The sequence below is a fragment of the Carcharodon carcharias genome, chromosome 2 (assembly GCF_017639515.1).
Source record: "Carcharodon carcharias isolate sCarCar2 chromosome 2, sCarCar2.pri, whole genome shotgun sequence".
Classification (NCBI taxonomy): domain Eukaryota; kingdom Metazoa; phylum Chordata; class Chondrichthyes; order Lamniformes; family Lamnidae; genus Carcharodon; species Carcharodon carcharias.
The window spans coordinates 152687186-152706562 of NC_054468.1; the positions used below are offsets into that span (position 1 = coordinate 152687186).

At 44.1% G+C, this 19377-nt stretch overlaps 1 protein-coding gene across 2 annotated transcripts in view; it reads left to right on the plus strand.

The window, feature by feature from the left end:
• The window catches only part of acat2 (acetyl-CoA acetyltransferase 2), a 96494-nt gene that overhangs the window by 37811 nt on the left and 39306 nt on the right, over nucleotides 1-19377 (plus strand). Inside the window, exons 4-5 of one of the 2 annotated variants that reach the window (XM_041182790.1) lie at nucleotides 9979-10096; nucleotides 15159-15302. In XM_041182790.1, coding sequence (XP_041038724.1) covers nucleotides 9979-10096; nucleotides 15159-15302 — 262 coding nt within the window. The remainder of the gene's footprint in view (nucleotides 1-9978; nucleotides 10097-15158; nucleotides 15303-19377) is intronic. The other variant, XM_041182791.1, reaches the window with a different exon arrangement.

Here is a 19377-nt window from a genome sequence, read left to right on the forward strand (position 1 = left end):
TTGTTTTAAAGTTCTATGCAGTTTCAGTTCAGTTTTTTTTTTTGCTGTTTCCCTTCTCAACCCTCCCCCCCTCAAATTTTGCCATCCTAGGCAACTGTCTCGCTCACTTCGTGGTTGAATATGTCCTGCATGGCAACTAACAATCAAGAATGAGCCCTCCTGCAAAAATAATTAAATACAAAGTTTGTTTTAAGTAGAAGTCGTAACATTTGCTAACTGTGGCAATGAGGGGATTTGGTGTTAGTAAAACCTGGTGTGAGGATGGGAGAAGATACCTAAGACCAAATCTGCCACAAGAACAGGGACCACTAGATCTTGAGAAGCACATACCAAAATGGGTCCTTAAAAATTGTCAGAATGTTTACATCATCACCAGAAATGCAATGTGTACATATGCAATTTAAGTGGGCCAAATCAAACCCTGAGTCCAGCAAAGATTTCAGAGTAATGGCTAGTTATGGGCCTAATGAGACACAGATTCTGTAACTGACTATTTTGAAGTTGCCCAAACTAGCAAAAAGGAAAGTAAGAAATTAAATCTCTGGAAAACATGTTACTATAAATTACTGTAAAAGAGCAAATGATGCTGGAAACATGAAACATCACTAATAAGTTGAAAAAGGTTTCAGCACCCACATTGAATAGGCTGAGAATGAGCAGTTTTGAAGCATAGGCCCTATGTCAGGGAACGTGATACTACACCAATGATCTTGAGTTTTGAAGTAGATTAGATTCAGAGCCAGAAAAAAAAATTGAATGTACTAAAGGCAGTGAGGCTCCTTAAGAGCAGCTTGCTCACTCCTCTCCCTGTGAAACATAAGCTGGAGGGGGCATAAAATCGTACACTTATATCATGAGATCTTGGAGCTGGCCCCAGGACTTTCCCGATGGGCCTCCATGGCCATCATTACGATGGGCCTCCATGGCCCCAAAATCTCATCCTGCAACCCCACCATCCACAGTTTGGAAATCCCCGTAAAGCTTTTCCGTAGGACCACAGAAAAGTTATGGTGCAGAAAGAGGCCATTCAGCCCATCGTGTCTGTGCCAGCCATAAAAAAAGGGAAAAAAGAAACTAGCTGGTCATTTTTAATCCCGCTTTCCAGCACCTGGTCTGTAGCCTTGCAGGTTACAGCACTTCAGCTGAAAATCCAGGTACCTTTTAAATGAGTTGAACATTTCAGCCTCAACCACCAATTTAGGCAGTGAATTCCAGACTCCCACCACCTTCTGGGTGAAAAAGTCTTTCCTCCTCTCTAATCTTTCTACCAATCACCCTAAATCTATGCCCCCTAGTTATTGAACCCTCAGCTAGTGCAAACAGGTATTTCCTGTCTACCCTATCTAGGCCCCTCATAATTTTGTACACCTCAATTAGCCTCCTTAGCCTCCTCTGTTCTAAGGAGAAGAACCCTAGCCCATCCAATCTTTCCCCATAGCTGCAATTTTCAAGCCCTGACAACAGTCTTGTAAATCTTCTCTGTTCTCTCTCCAGAGCAATTATGTCCTTCCTGTAAAGTAGTGACCAGAACTCTGCAGAATTCCAACTGTGGCCCAATCAGCATTTTATACAGTTCTAGCATTACATCCCTGCTTTTGTATTCAATACCTCGTCCAATAAAGGAAATTGTTCCACATGCTTTCTTTACCACCTCCTCCACCTGTCCTGCCACCTTCAGGGACCTGTGGGCATGCACTCAAAGGTCGCTCACTTCCTCAGCCTCTCTCAATATTCCCCTGCTAATTGAGTATTCCCTTACTTTGTTTGCCCTCCCCAAATGCATTACCTCACACTTTTTGGGACTGAATTCCATTTGCCACTTTTCCACCCATTCAATCAAACCATTGATATAATTCTGGAGACAACAGCTATCCTCTCCACTATCAACTACATAGCCAATTTTTGTGTCATTTCCAAATTTCCCAATGATGCCTCCCAGATTTAAGTCCAAATCATTCATATATACAACAAATAACAAGGGCCCCAACACTCAGCCCTGTGGAATGCCACTGGAAACTGCTTTCCACTTGCAAAAACATCCATCGACCATTATCCTTTGTTTCTTGTTGCTGAGCCAACTTTGGATCCAACTCATCACCTTTCCCTGTATCCCATAGGATCTCACTTTTCTGACCAGTGGGACCTTGTCAAATGCCTTACTAAAATCCATGTGGACAACATCCACTGCACCAACCTGATCAATCCTCCTTGTTACTCCCTCAAAAAATTCTATTAAGTTTGTAAGACACGATCTTCCCCTAACAAAACCATGCTGACTATCCCTGATCAATCTGTGCCTTTCAAAGTGGCAGTTTGCCCTGTCAGAATTGATTCCAATAATTTGCCCATCACCGCAGTCAGACTGACCGCCCTATAACTTTCTGGCCTATCCCTCGCACCCTTTCTAAATATTGGTACAACATTTGCAGACCTCCCATCTTCTGGTACCTCACCTGTGTCTAGTGAGGACTGGATTGGAAAATGATTTTCCTCGCAGGTGTAAAACCTGCTGTGGAGCGCAGCTCGAAGTAAATCAGGAGTGTCAAGGCGCAACAACAATCCGCCACAGCTCGGCACCCCCACCGACACAGTCATCAATGCTCAGCCCCTTCTGATAATGTTCACCCTCCACCTCAACAATGCTCATCACTGTCCCTGACAATGCTTATCACCTCCCACCCACGACAATGCTCACCATCCTCCCCAACAACGGTCATCACCCTCCCCCCACAACGCTCACACAGGCCCCCCCTGACAATGCTCCCCTCCCTCCTGCCACTGTTCACCCCCTCTTTTGACAATGCTCACCCACCCCCAACAATATTCACCACCCCACCCCCCGACAATATTCACCCTTTCCCTACAGACCTCACACCCCAACAATGCTCACCAACCCACCCTCAACATTGTTCACCCTCCTTGCACTCTCCCGACTGAACTTCCAGCATCTCTGGCTCCTGTCCGGCTGATGTTGGAAAAGTCAGCATTGCCTGTGGTACAGCTGAAGGTTGGTGGGGGAGGGTGATTTGGAGAGGGGCAACATTGTTTAAGGGTGGGTGGTGAGCATTGTCGGGTATATGGTGGGGACGGTGAGCATTGTTGCGAGGGGGCTGAGCATTGCTGGGGAGTTGAGGTGGGGTGAGCGTTGTTGGTTGGGGGAAGGTGGAGCAATGTCAGGAGGTGGCAGTTCCTGGGGTTCACAGGTCCTTTTAAAAACTCTGCAAGATATTGAACTGAAGATAGACCTGCAGGCGTGTCTTAAGTTCATTGTAAAAAAGGGGTGCGAGCTGGCCACTAGGCCGCTCGACTCTGTTTGTCATTGGATTCAAACTAGAGTCAGGACCAGAAGGTCCTAAGGCTCCAAGGTAAAAAGTTGAGTGGGCAGTTTAAATCGCAGCCAATGGTGGGCCCTCATGTGCTGCTGACTGGAAGACCTGGGCCATTGATTTAATTTGTTAATGTGTTTTTTTCACATTTCAAAAGGACAGCTACCTATGCCAAAACTGGCTTTTCACATTTCATACTCAGCATATAAATTGACCCCTATTTTTGGAAGAATTTTTCAAAGCTTTAATGGTTGACCTACACACTGCAATCTACAGTAGAAGCATTAAGGAAGGTGCCAAAAAGATTTACAAGGATGGTATTGAAACTGAGAGGTTGGTGCTACCAGGAAAGACTGAACAGGCTGGGGCTTTTTTCTCCAGAAAGGAGAAGATTGAGAGGTGAAGGTCTTTAAAATGATCAAGGGTAGAAGTAGAATTGTTTCCATTCGTAAGGGATTCAAAAGCATGCAATTGTAAATGTAAGTATGTCCAATAGGGAATTCAGGAGAAACATCTTTATCCAAGAAGTGGTAAGAACACTTGGAGTAGTTGTGAGAAATGACAATGCTGGTTGAATCCGCTGGTGAAGCGGATTGGGGGGAGATTTGGGCGGAGCATAAATGCCAGCATAGACCATTTGGGCTGAATGGTCTGTTTCTATGCTGTAGAGTCAATGGAACCTTCCTTATCACTATCTCGTCATCTTATAAAACTAGGCTCAAGTATCTTCAAGATGCGGGAGAGGAGAATATTGCTTGTAGACCTCAGATGGTACCAATATGCAGGAAAGATAAGGTGATGTTAATTTTCATCAAAAAGAATGAAAATAGTCACAGCAAAATTGTGATGTAGTAGTCATCACTGAGATGTGGTTGAGGGAAGGGCAGGATTGGCAGCTCAACATTCTGGCATATAGAATCTTCAGGCAAGACAGGTGGGAGTAAAAGAGGAGGGGCATTGCATTATTAGTTAAGGAGTAAGTTACTGCAGTAAGGAGAAATGATATCTTGGAGGGGGCATCGAATGAAGCTTTGTGGGTAGAGTTTAGGAATAAAAAAGGAGCAGCCACATTGTTAGGTGTTTATTATAGACCCCCAGATATTCAGTGGGAAATTGAGCAAATTGGTGCACAATTTGTGGAGGTGTGTAAAAACAATAACAATAGGGTAATTATATTAGGTGATTTCAACTTTCCCAACATTAATTGGGATAGACATAGTGTTATGGGCTTTGATGGAGCGGATTTCTTGAAATGTGTACAGGAGAAACTTTTAGGTCAATATGCAGAGGGTCCAACAAGGGACAGTGCAGTGCTGGACCTGATCCTGGGGAATGATGCCACACAGGTGGCTGAGGGGGTGGTGGGGGAACATTTTAGTGATAGTGACCACAACGTGGTACAATTTAAGCTTGTTATGGACAAAGAAATAGACAAGTTGCAAAAAAATGTTTTGGACTGGGGGAGTACGGATTTTAGTAAAATAAGGCAGGATCTGGCCAAGGTAGACTGGGAACAGCTACTAGTGGGGAAATCTACAGAGGAGCAATGGGGGGCATTCAGAAAGGAAATGGGGAGGGTACAGGCTCAACATGTTCCCTCAAGGGTGATAGGAAGGGGTAACAAGCCCAGAGAGCCATGGATGACCAGAGATATTCAGGATACGATGAGAAAGAAAAGAGAGGCTTTTACCAGGTACAAGGGGAGCAGATCAGCAGAGGCATTAGTGGAGTACAGAAAGTGCAGGGTGGAGCTTAAAGCAATTAGGAGAGCAAAGAGGGGATATGAGAAAGCTCTGGCTGGTAAAAGTAGGGAAAATCCCAAGATATTCTGTAAGTACATCATTGGGGAGGGGATAACCAGGGAAAGAGTTGGCCTAATTAGGGACCAAGGGGGAAATCTATGAGTGGAGCCAGAGGACATCGCTAGAGTGTTGAACGAATACTTCACATCCGTCTTCACCCAAGAGAATGAAGATGAAGGTATGGAACTCGGGGAGAGAGAGATTCTTGAGCAAATTGATATAGGGAGTGACAAGGTATTGGAGGTGTTGGCAGGCTTAAAAGTGGACAAATCTTCAGATGATTTGTGTCCCAGACTGCTGAGGGAGGCAAGGGAGGAGATTCCAAGGGCTCTGACCCAAATTTTGAATTCCTCTCTGGCCACGGGGGAGGTGCCAGTGGACTGGAGAACAGCTAATGTGGAGAACAGAAAGGTTGTAGAGATAAGCCAGGGAACTACAGGCCAGTGAGTCTCACGTCAGTGGTAGGGAAACTATTGGAGAAAATTCTGAAGGAGAGTATCCATCTCCACTTGGAGAGGCAAGGTTTGATCAGGGATAGTCAGCATGGCTTTGTTGGGGGAGGTCATGCATAACAAATTTGATTGAATTTTTTGAGGAGGTGTCCAGGTGTGTAGATGAAGGTAGTGCAATTGATGTAGTTTATATGGATTTCAGCAAAGCCTTTGACAAGGTCCCACATGGGAGACTTATAAAGAGGGCAGATGCACGTGGGATACAGGTAATTTGATAAGGTGGATTCAAAATTGGCTTAGTTGTAGGAGACAGAGGGTGATGACAGAAGGCTGCTTTAGTGACTGGAAGCCAGTGTCCAGTGGCATACCACGGGGATCTGGGCTGGGTCCCCTATTATTCGTTATTTATAGAAGCGACATAGATGACTATGTGGGGGGGAAGATCAGTAAATTTGCGGATGCCACAAAGATTGGTCGGGTGGTTAACAGTGAGTTCGAGTGTCTTGGGCTACAGGAAGATATAGACGGGATGGTCAAATAGGCAGATAAGTGGCAGATGGAATTTAACCTTGAAAAGTATGAGCTGATACACTTTAGAAGGAGTAATTTGACAAGGAAGTATTCAATGAACTACATGACATGAAGTTTTGAGAACATAGGGACCTTGGCGTGTATGTCCATAGATCTCTGAAGGCGGAGGGGCATGTTAGTGGGGTGGTGAAAAAGGCATATGGGACACTTGCCTTTATCACTCGAGGCATAGATTACAAAAGCAGGGAGGTCATGTTGGAGTTGTATAGAACCTTGTTGAGGCCACTGTGTGCAGTTCTGGTCGCCACATTATAGGAAGGATGTGATTGCACTTGAGGGAGTGCAGAGAAGATTCACCAGGATGTTGCCTGGGATGAAACATTTAAGTTATGAAGAAAGGATAGACTTGGGTTGTTTTCGTTGGAGCAGAGAAGAGTGAGGGGCGACCTGATCAAGGTGATCAAGATTATGAGGGGCATGGACAGGCTGGATAGGGAGCAGCTGTTCCCCTTAGTTGAAGGGTCAGCCATGAGGGGACTCAAAGTGAGGAGCAGGAGATTTAGGGGAATATGAGGAAAAACTTTTTTACCCAGAGGGTGGTGACGGTCTGGAATGCACTTCCTGGGAGGGTGGTGGAGGTGGGTTGCCTCACATCCTTTAAAAAGTACCTGGATGAGCACTTGGCATGTCATAACATTCAAGGCTATGGGCCAAGTGCTGGTAAATGGAATTAGGTAGGTAGGTCAGGTGTTTCTCAGACTCGATGGGCACTATGTGATTCTGTAAAAATGCAGAAATTCAAGCCGGTAGAGAAGTGGAATTCTTATATTTCTCTTCATCCCATTGATCATAAAATTATAGAATGTTAAATCTCACCCACCTTTTCCCCAGATCCCTGCAGATTTTCTCTCTCCCATTAATTATCCAACTTTCTTTGAAAGCCACGATTGAACCCACCTAAGATCATAAGAAATAGGAGCAGGAGTAGGCCATTTGGCTGATTGAGCCTGCTCTGCCATTCATCAAGATCATGGCTAATCTGCTTCTGGCCTTAACTCCACTTTCTGGTCTGCTCACCTTGTCATTCAAAAATCTGTCTAACTCAGCCTTGAATATATTCATTGACCTCGGTTCCACTCTTCTCTGTGGAAGAGAATTCCAAAGACTCATGGCCCTCAGAGGAAAACAATTCTCCTCATCTTTATTTAATGGGAGAACTCTTATTTTTAAACTGCACTCTAATTCTAGATTCCCCACAAGGGGAAACATCCTCGCAGCAACAAATCTATCAAGCCTGCTAACCCTTCCCCAGAATAATATATGTTTAAATATGATCACCTCATTCTTCTAAACTCCAATAAGTAAAGGCCCAACCTGCTCAACCTTTCTTCATAAGACAATCTCTTCACCCCAGGAATCAGCCTAGATAACATTATCTGAACTGCTTCCAATGCAAGTATGTCCCTCCTTAAGTAATGAGACCACAACAGTACTCCAGGTGCAGTCTCACCAAATCCCTATAAAGTTGCAGCAAGACTTTCCTATTTTTATACCTCATGCCCCCTTGCATTAAAGGCCAACATTCCATTTGCCTTCCTAATTACTTGCTGTACTGCATGCTAACTTTTTGTAATTCATGTACAAGGACATCCAGATCCCTCTGTACGGGGCATTCTGCAGTCTTTCTCCATTTAAATAGCATTCTGCTTTTCTGTTTTTCCTGCCAAAGTGGACAACCTCACATTTTCCCACATTATACTCCATCTGCCAAATCTTTGCCCACTTAACCTTTGCAGGATCTTTTAATCTGCCTTGCTTTCCTACCTATCTCTGTATCATCATTAAACTTGACTACAGTAGTCAGTCCCTTCACCCAAATCATTGATATTGTTTGTAAATAGTTGAGGCCCAGCACTGATCCCTGTGGCACTCCACTGTTCGCCAACCTGCAAATGATTCATTTACGCTTACTCTCTGTTTCCTGTTAGTTAATCAACCCTTTATCCATGCTAATCACAGAATCACGATTATTACAGCACAGAAGGAGACCATTCAGCCCATCCTGTCTGCGACAGCTGTCCGTAGAAGCAATTTACCTAGTGCCACTCCCCTACTTTCTCCCCGTAGACCTTTTCAAATAATAATCCAATTCCCTCTTTGAATGCCTCAATTGAACCTGTCTCCACCACAATCTCAGGCACGTCATTCCAGATCCTAACAACTCGCTGTGTGAAGATTTTCTTCATGTTGCCATTGCTTCTTTTGCCAATTACCTTAAATCTGTGTCCTCTTGTTCTCAATCCTTCCACGAATGGAAAAATTATTTCCCTATCAACTCTATCCAGACACCTCTTGATTTTGAATACCTCTATCAGATCTCCTCTCAACCTTCGCTTTTCCGAGGAAATCAGTCCTAACTTCTCCAATCTGTCTACGCAACTGAAGTTCCTCATCTCTGGAACCATTCTCATGAATCTTTTCTATTGCCTTCACATCTTAAGTGTGATGCCCAGAACAGGGATGCAGTACTCCATTTGAGGCTGAACCAGTGCTCTGTACAATATATATATCACACCCAACACCTTGAGCTCTTGTCTTGTGCAGCAACCTTTTATGTGGCACCTTATTGAATGCCTTTTGGAAATCCAAATACTGGTTCTCCATCTCCTGTTTTGTTTTCCTTTATCCACCCTGCTTGTTACATTCTCAAGAACATGCCTGTGGATCAGAATTTCACAGGGAAGCTTGTAAAATTCCCCATGCCACCACCCACCCATCCACCCCTGACTTGTGCACAAGTTTACAAGGGGCAGGCAAGGCTTGTTCCTGCCTGGCCTCAATTTTGAGGCTGGCAGGCAGAGTTCAGAGGCCTCACCTTCCCTTCCCACCGCTGCACTATCCCACAGACTTCACCGACCCTCGCCCTGCATTGACCTCACCTTGGACTTAGAATCTGGGACTGCTTATGGTCCCAGCTCTGGCCAGTGCTACCATTATTGGAAAGGTTATGTGCCCTTTGAGATTGATAAGAGGTTGATATGAATGTTGATAAAAGTTGATAAGCTTGGTGAAACAATCAAATCATTTAAACTCCAACCCCTTTAAATTTTGGGGGAAAACATCCTGCACTAGCTGTCTTTTGACAAAAGCCTGGGGGGCTTTCCTTATAGGATTGGTGTTGCCTGACTGCCTCCACAACCTATCACCTTCACAGTGAGAGGTTTTGTAAGTTCGCAGTTTGATTGAGAGCTCCAAGTGTACATGTCTTTGATGTGGAGCTATGACTACAAATGATTGTTTTTATTATGGACTAAGTACTTGAAGGAATTTAAATGTATTGAATGAGTTTTTTTATAGTGAAGTCTATAATATACACTTAGAACTTTGTTTTATTTCATCTCAATATTGCTCCTCAAGTCTGCCCATGGTGGATACTGGCTGAGTTGGCATGGAGTGTGTAAGGGCATGGGCATGAGTTGGCACTAAGTTGGCGTAGAGGCTATTAAGGCCATGATAGGGATGGGATGGTGGCATGGAGGATATGAGGGTACCTCACCCAAATGGTTATTTGGTCAACATGGGTGATGACAGTACATTACCACACATCGCATCATGGGTGAGCACCTGTCAACATCCAGTCTACACATGTTTGTGCTTCACTACAATATTTAACCTATTTAGCACAATGATGTAGAAATTACTTTTTTATGTTGATAACAAAATGTAGGTTTGAATATTTGTTAAAAATACTGAAGTTTGATGAATCTAATGGTTTCTTTTAACCAGATCTTAGCACTAGCAGCAGTAACAAGTGCCAATCTACTGCAAAGTGATAAACTAAAAGCTGCATTCAATTTTGTACTCTAGACTCCACACGTGGCATTGATGAGAACTGGAGTCAAAATGGGTGATGTATCGCTTCAGGATGGCATTCTTTGTGATGGTCTGATGGATGCGTTTCATTGTTACCACATGGGAATAACAGGTAAGAGCTGCCACTAGCTACCACTTGAGTGAATCAAGTGGAGAATGTTGCAAGCCTGAGAGCAATTTGTTCAAGTGCCAACCTACTCTCACTGCTAAATCCCATTTCAGGGACTTGAGCAGATAATCTAGACTAAGATTTCAGTGTAGCACCAAGGAAGTGCTGCACTGATAGATGTGCGGTCTTTCCACGGTGACGTTAAAGCAACATCTGCCCACTTGAGTGGACGTAGGAGATCTCCTGATGCTATTTGAAGACCCTTGGAGTTCTCCTGGTTTGTAGCCAATCCTACAATTAAAACAGACCATTTATCGTTTTGGTATTTATGGGACCTTGCTGTGTGTAAATTGTTCGCTATATTTCTCCATATTACAATAGGGATTATACTACGAAGGCATCTCATTGGTTGTAAAGGACTTTGGGAAACCCTGCGGACATGGGTGGTGGAAAATAAATCAAGTCTTCTGTATTCTCTTATTTCTGCTCCAGTTATAGCTACAGCTGTGAATTCAAATGCATGGCAATATTGTGGCCATAGGTGCTGAATGAGGGATGTGGCTAGGCTGCACAGTTATATCCTTTGCTCCATCCTACTTATTTTAGTTACAAAGCTTGTTGCCATCGCCAACTTTGACTTGGTTAAGTAGAAGATACCTGGAAACATCTGAAAAAAGAGAGAGTGAGTGACAATTCAATACGTAAGAAATAAAATAAGCCTTCAAATTTTGTGGATTTCAGGAGGTGGGTGACTTTTCTCAAGAATTAGAGCATAGAGAAAGTCTTGCCTAGGAAAGTCTGACAGGTTTGTGCTATGGAAGCGTAATCTGCCATGCCCAGTATAGCCATATGTGAAATGGTAAAGAATAAAATGGATAGACCAATCGGCACCAACCTAAGCACTGGAAATGACAATAGCAAACCCAGTCCTGTCGACCCTGCAAAGCCCTCCTTACTAACATCTGGGTGCTTGTGCCAAAATTGGGAGAACTGTCTCATGGACATAGTCATACTCACCAAATCACACCTTACAGTCAATGTCCCAGACACAGCCATCCCCATCCCTGAATATGTCCTGTCCCACCAGCAGCACAGACCCAGCAGAGATGGCAGCACAGACAGGAGGAAGTTGCCCTGACAGTTCTCAACATTGGCTCTGGACCCCATTGATTTTCATGGTACCAGATCAAGCACTGGGAAGGAAATTTCCTGCTGGTTACCGCCTATTGCCTTCCCTCAGCTGATGAATAACTGTCTCCATATTGAGCATCACTTGGAGGAAGCACTGAGGATGGCAACAGCACAGAATGTACTCTGGGTGGGAGCTTCATTGCCCATCACCAAGAGTGGCTCGGTAACACCACTACTGACCAAGCTGGGCAAGTCCTGAAGGACGTATTTGCTACATTGGTCCTGCAACAGTTGGTGAGGAAAACAACACGAGGAAAAATAATTCCAGACCTTGTCCTCGCCAATCTACCTGTTGTAGATGCATCTTTTCATGACAGTATTGGTAAGAGTGACCACTACAGAGTCTTTGTGGAGACTAAGTCCGGTCTTCACACTGAGGATACACTCCATCATGTTGTGTGGCACTACCGCCATGCTAGAAGGGATAGATTCAGGATAGATTTAGCAACTCGAAACTGGGCACCCATTAGGTGTTGTGGGTCATCAGCGGCAGCAGTGTTGTATTGAACCACAATCTGTAACCTCATGGGTGGCATACCCCTCACTTTATCACTATCATCAACCCAAGGAATCAACACTATTCATATGTTCCTCCATGTTAAGAAATTTGGCCACTGTCTTGATCAGGGCTAGTTTATGTTGTAGGAGGTTTGAAAGAGCTGAAGAACTAAATAAAAATGAGTGGAGTGGAATGGACATCCAGTGGAGATAGTAGAAGGGCTTGCCTTAATTTTCCAAGCTTCCCAATGCCAAATTCCCAGATGCCAGAGGATTGGAGAAGCAAATGTATTTAATATATCCTTATTCAAGAAAGGGTGCAAGAACAATCCTAGGCCTGAATTTTCTTAAAGTCAGAAAGTCACTAGGCACCAGTTAGGCCACACCTAGAACGCTATGAAGAGTTTTGGTCCCCTTATCTAAGGAAAGATATACTGGCATTGGAGGCAGCACAGAGAAGGTTCGCTAGGTTGATCCCAGGCCTGGAGGGAGTTTCTTATGAGGAGAGGTTGAGTAGGTTGGGCCTGTACTCAGTGGACGTTAAAAGGATGAGAGGTGACCTTACTGAAACATATAAGATCCTTAGGGGGCTTGACAGGGTAGATGCTGAGTGGTTGTTTCCCCTTGTGTGAGAGTCTAGGACCAGAGGACAAAATCTCAGAGTATGGGGTCACCCATTTAAGACTGAGATGAGGAGGAATTTCTTCGCTCAGAGGGTAGTGAATCTGTGGAATTCTTTACCACAGAGGGCGGTAAAGGCTGGGTCATTAAGTATATTCAAGTCTGAGATAATCAGATTTTTAATCAGTAAGGGAATCAAGGGTTTTGGGGAAAAGGCAGAAAATTGGAGTTGAGGATCATCAGATCAGTCATGATCTCATTGAATGGCAGAGCAGACTCGATGGGCCAAATGACCTACTTCTGCTCCTACGTCTTATGGTCTTATGGCTTCGTGCCTTAGCCAAAATGGCACCAGAGCTCCAATTCCATAAGTCACACCCCTGAACCTGGCAACCACCATTTTTGCCAGCAGGGAATGTGGGAAGGTTATTGTTTGCATATCCATGGTTCACAGAGGCAGCTGCACATGTAAAAGTGCAGTTGCCTTCAAACAGATGCAATTTTTGTTACTGAGATGTCCAAACCACGACAGTAGGCTTTAGATATTTGAGGAAAAAGTCTAAAGCAGCTGGAGTTTTTTTCGAGAGGTAAGGTATCCTTTGGGAGAGGTTAAGGTACCCTTTTGGGAGAGGTAAGATGTCGTTTGAGTTCTTAAGAGTAGATATGAATCTACATGAAAAGTGGATGAGTTCAGTGGAACTGTCAAGCATTTAAAGCATGTTAAATTTAAAGAACATCCTACTGTAACTCTACTTGCAATTTCGCTAGCTGTCTGTTGAAATAAGCCCGAGGACTTTCATTCTAGTATTAGTGTTGCCTGACTGCCTCCACAACCTATCATCACAGGCCTGTACGTTTGCAGTTTGATTGACAGCTCCAGGTGCTTATAAAGAGATTAGCTGTCTTTTGAGGTGGAGCTATGACTACAAATGTTTGTTTTTGTAAGGGATTAAGCATTTGAAGGAATTTAAATGTATTGGATGGGTTTTTTTATGAAAGAAAGTGTTTTTTTTTTAAAAGTGAAATCTGCAATATACACTTAGAGTATTATTTTATTCTGTCTCAACATGGCTCCTGAGCTCTGCCCATAGTGAATCCTTGGTGAGCTGGCATGGAGTATGTAAGGGCAAAGGAGGGAGGTGGATGGGTGGGCATGGGTTGTCATGAGTTGGCACTAAGCTGGCATAGGGGCTATTAAGGCCACATTGGAGATGGGTGAGAGGTGTGATTGGCATGGAGGGCATGAGGAGCCATGGGGACTAATGGGGGGGCATGAGGTGGCATGAGCAGGCATGGATGGGGCATGGGGAGCATGGAAAATTAGGAGGGATGAGGGCTGTTTTCGTATTTTTTGCTTTCTTTTACAACTGAGATGAACTGCTGGAGCCCGAAGATAGGCCTCTTAACCAGCCTGCCTTGGCACCCAGCAGCCACTGTGGGTACATTCGAACTCTCTCCAAGGGTGGCAGGCCCCAACTCCAGTACCATTGGATAGAAATATTGGCTTAAGGACAGAAAGCACCAAGTTGCAGTAGATAGTTGTTTTTTGTACTGGACCATAGTAGACAAGTGGTGTTCCCCAAGAGTCAGTGCTAGGACCACTACTTTCTTTATGATATATAAATGATTTAGGTCTTAGAATATGGAGTAAAATTTCAAAATTTGCTGATGATATCAAACTTGGAGGAGTTCTGAACAGTGAGAATTGCCAGGAACAGGACAAAAATGGGCTAGCAGAATGGACAGACAAGTGGCAGATGGAATTTAATACAGAGAAGTGTGAGATGATGCATTTTGGCAGGAGGGACAGGGAGAGGCAATATAATGACACAAATCTAAGGAGTGTGCAGAAACAAAAGGATCTGTGGGTGCACGTGCATTGATCTTTGAAATTTTCAGAGTGTGGTTACCAAAGCAAATGGGATCTTGGACTTCATCAGTAGAAGCATTGAGTACCAAAGCAGGGAAGTTATGCTGAACCTTTAAAAAGTTCTGCTTAGGAACCAAATAAAATATTGAATCCAGTCCTGGTCACCATACTTTAGGAAAGATGTGAAGGTCCTTGAGAGGGTGCAGAGGAGATTTATCTGAATGATTCCAGGAATTGACGGGTTTGGTTATATGGATTGGTTGGAATGGCTGGAATTGTTCTCCATGGAGCAAAGGGGAGATTTGATTGAGGTGTGCAAGATTATGATGGGCTTAAATAAGCTCGACAAGGAAAAACTCTTCCCATTAGCTGATAGTAAAAGGACTGGGGGACACAGATTTAAGATGTTGGGCAAGAGACTTGAGGAAATGTGGGGAAGAACTTTTAACACAGCGAGTAGCATTGACCTGGAACTTGCTGCCCATGACGGTGGTGGAAGCAGAAACAATCAATAATTTCAAAAGGAAATTGGTGGAAGGAAGTAAACTTGCGGGCTAAGGGGACTGAGAGGGGGACTATGGCTAACATGATTGCTCCATCAAAAGTGAGCATGGCCTTCTGTGATGGATATTACTCTGAGTTAAAACAAACTGTGTGAAGCAACCGCAGATTGAGCGACTTTATGCCAGAGTGCACTAAGACCCGCGCCGAGTTCTTAGACAAGAGGAGTAATTTTGACTATGACCAATACTTTAAAAAAAGACATTATTGATCAACATCTGTTATACACTCTGCCCAATCTTCATGTCTACAATTAGGAAAACAGCTGATCGTGATTTTTACAGCACAATGTTTTATTTTGTTGTTGTTTTCCTTCTCATGCAGCCGAGAATGTGGCCAAGAAATGGAGCGTTAGTCGGGAAGAACAGGACAAATTTGCTATACAGTCCCAGAAAAGAACTGAGGTGGCACAAAAAGCGGGATTTTTTGAGAAGGAAATTGTCCCTGTATCTGTCCCATCTAGAAAAGGTATTGGTGCGATCCCTCATGGGAGGTAGTTCGATCTTCAGCATTGATCTTGGTCAGCTGTGCTTTTTGGGTGGAGGAAGTAGACTGAAGAAGAGAGAGTTTCTGTCTACATCAAGTAACTCCTGCCTTCTTCTTCTGAAAGTGCTGCCTAACATTGGGGCATTGATACTTAACCCTAATTGTACATTCTTCCATTAGTCAGCCATGATGTTGCATGTTGCAGGTCATTTGATTGTGAAGAGGGGACCTCAACCAAGCCAAGTGATAGGTTGCTCTTTCCAAGTGTTCATACAAATTTGCATTTCCAACAGCAACCACAGCATTGTAGTTGGTGACTGAGCCTTTCCCTCAACTTTCCCAAAACCAATTTCATCAACCAGATCAGCGTGAAGATGCAGAATGAATCTTGGGTCTTCCTGGTCTGAAGCATTTAACAGCCAATCCTTCAAAGAGAGCTGGTGCTAATTATATTTCTGTAGCTACTGTAAAAGCCCACAACCGCACTCAGTCTGTATACACAGTGACAACAATGGTGCTAAACACTGTGACTGACTATAGGAGTGTATGGAGTTAAGTACTGATACCACAAGTTTATGATGTGGTCTGTCGAGTTCTCCCCCTGTACCCACTTTGTGTCAATTTGGGGGATATGTGTAAAAGCTGAGTTCAAGTTACAGCACTAATCAAATTACATGTGTTAATTGTTTCTTTTGACATTTGTAATAGTGACCAGGCTTGTTTGATGTCACGTGTAACAACCGAGCAAATTAAGAGGGAATTGTTATAAACTCACCTTAGCAACAGGGTCCGTAATATTTGGGAACAGGGTCCGTAATATTTGGGATTGTCTTCATGGGTCATAAGGAGCCTCATGTCTCCTGTAAAGTTTAAATCCCTGTTCCCACAAACATGCCTGTTTAAATATGTGTTATCAACAAACTGGAAGAACCAAATTTACTGAATCACCCCAATGAGAAAAACCAGTGGACAAGATTTCACTTTTTCTAACTTTTCCTTTAGCAACCAAACCAAAATCAACATAAATTAAAGATGAATTAACAGGACAATCGCAGTCAATATATATTATAAATTACACATTAAATAGCAGACACAACAAAGATAGATCTCATGGATTTACTGGGCAGCCCACTCAGCATATATGACACCAATTTCAGCCATAAAATCCTTCCAGACTCTGATCTTCTTCAGGTAGAATTCTAAATCCTTTTCTTTAAAGATTTAGCCACCCATTCTCAGACAACAGCTCCCAGTCAACCCAAGTTCACTGGTACAATCTTCAACAAAATGTCATACTTCTCCAGAAACTCCTCAGCCGTGCCACGACATCTTGATGGCATGGATCTGCCAGTGTTACCTTTGTCCAAAGCATTAGTGACGACCCTGTGAACTGTATGGCCAAATCTGGTCAGTCAATTACTTTAAGTAAAAAATTTTAGCAGCAGCAACTTTGTATTTGCCTATTGCCAGCTCCTGGATCTAACTCATTTTTTTCAGCCTGGCTGCATGGCGCAGCTGGGTGATCTGAGCTCAGATGGCTCTGTGCCTTTTATCTAGTTTCAGTCAGTTTCCCTGGAAACTTGGGTGGAATTTAATCCTGCCTGCTCTGTGGGCAACATGGCAGCAAGGCCACTAAGTCATGCAGAGGCCACGCATCAGTTACCTAGCGTGGGAAAACCTCCACGATCAAGTCAGAGGCAGGAAGGGCCGACTGCGTGCAATCTGCCTTATCTGGGCTCAATAAGCCTGTTTAAACAATTTAAAATTGAAACCACCCCAATTTAGTGGTGCCTTTTCAATTCACAGGTCTCTCATGGCTGCTGAAACCTGTGAGTTGAACCTGGAAGCTTTTCAGGCGTTTGATGACCTGCATTAGAATTGACACCATCACTGAGCTTGTATCTGGGCAGAAGAAGTTGGAGGTCTTAGGGGCAGGCCTGAGGCATGGGGGATGGTGCATCTTACTGTCCTTTGTCAGAGAGCCAGGCCCTTAAAGTAGCCATACTCACTGGAGGAGCCGAGGTCCACCTCTTAAAAGTGGTAGTGCACTACCAGGCATCAGTTTGGAGTCATACACCAATGTTGAACTCATTGTCATTTAAAGGGTTGTGCAATTAGGCTGAAGACAGTGCTGCAGAACATTACAACAGGCGCCCCAGGAGCAGCTGCAGGAAGCAGTACAAGGCTAAATGGCAAGGCAGCAGGGGGTTATCTACCTACAAATGGCAGTGAGACAGTGCTGGGGAGACTCTGCCTTCTCTGGCAAGACAGTGACCGACCTATGCACCCTAATGTAGGCTGTCCTGTGCCCAAAGGGCTACTTTGGTAGCCCAATTCCACACTTAAAATTACAGCCTTATTGAACTTTTATGCCACAGGTTCATTCCAGGGCTCGACCGGAGACTTGTGTGGGATCTCCCAGGCTGCCATTCATCACTTCATCAAGGAAATCACCGGTACTCTCTTCAAGAAGGCCATTGACTTCATTAAATAGTGGATGAAAGAAGACAGCCAGCTTGAGCCATGGCCTTTGCAGCTGTGGCTGGTTTTCCATGAATGCAGGGTATGTTTGACTGCACAAATGTCCGCATCAAAGCACCTTCTATCTAAATTGCTCCATTCATTAACAGGAAGGGGTTCTACTCATTAGACACTCAGATTGTGTATGAGCATCAAAAATGAATTCTTCAGATGTGTGCCAGGTATCAGGCTGCAGCCATGATGCCTACATACATATGATGCATACATTCAGCATCTGTTCTGTCCACAGTAGAAACTGAAGGAAACAAGGCTGCTCTCTGCATCTGGCTGACGCCTGTGAGGAGCCCATGTACTGATGCCAAGGAAAGATATAACGCCAGGCACAATTCCACATGGGCCATCATCGAAAGAATATTGCTCGACTCGATGCGTTTCCGTTGTCTGGACAGGTTAGGGGAAGCTCTTCAGTACAATCCAGAGAGGGTGTCGTGTCTCATCATGCATGCTGTGCCCCACAGAGCTTGGCCATGCCAAGGGGAGAACACGGAATTTATAGAATTGTTACAGTGCAGAAGGAGGCCATTTGGCCCAATTTGTCTGCACCAGCTATCCAAATGAGCATTTCACTTGGTGCCATTCTCCTGCCTTCTCCCCATAACCCGGCACATTCTTCCTTTTCAAATGGCAGTCTAACTCCCTTTGAATGCCTTGATTGAACCTGCTTCTACCACACTCTCAGGCAGTGCATTCCAGACCTTAAATACTCAGAATCACAGAATTGTTATGGTGCAGAAAGAGGCCATTTGGCCCTTCATGTCTGCACCGACTCTCTGAACATTTTAACTTAGTTGAATGCCTCAATTGAATTTGCCTCCATCATGCTTCCAGGCAGTACATTCCAAACCTTGACTACTTGCTGCGTGAGAAAGCTTCTTCTCACCTCACATTTACTTCTTTTGAATAACACTTTAAAACTATGCCCTCTGGTTCTCGATCCATTTACGAGCGGAAGCAGTTTCTCCCTATTTACTCTCTCCAGACCTCTCATGATTTTGAAAACTTCTATTACATCTCCTCTCAGCCTTCTTTTCTCCAAGGAAAGCAATCCTAACTTCTCTAGTCTTTCCTCATAACTGAAGTGTTTCATCCCTGCAACCATTCTCGCCCTGATGAGGAAGAGGTGGCACAAGCCTTATCAGACGATGAAGACAGCGGGGAGAGGAGATAGCTCAGAAAGAGGGGCATGAGTATCTACAATCTGCAGATGCCACAATGGTGGAGGTGGATGCAAGGGAGATGAGAGAAACATAAGAAATAGAAGCAGGAAAAGAACATTTGGCCTGTCCAGCCTGCACTGCCATTCAATAAGATCATGGCTGATTTTGGGCTTCAATTCCACTTTCCCATCCGCTCCACCATAGACCAAAAATCTATCTCAGCCTTAATTTAATTCAATGATAGCACACCCGCAACCCTCTGGGTAGAGAATTCCAAAGATTCACAAACCTTTGAAGAAACTTATCCTCATTTCAATCCTAAATGATCAATCGGACCCTTATCCTGAAACTGAATCCCT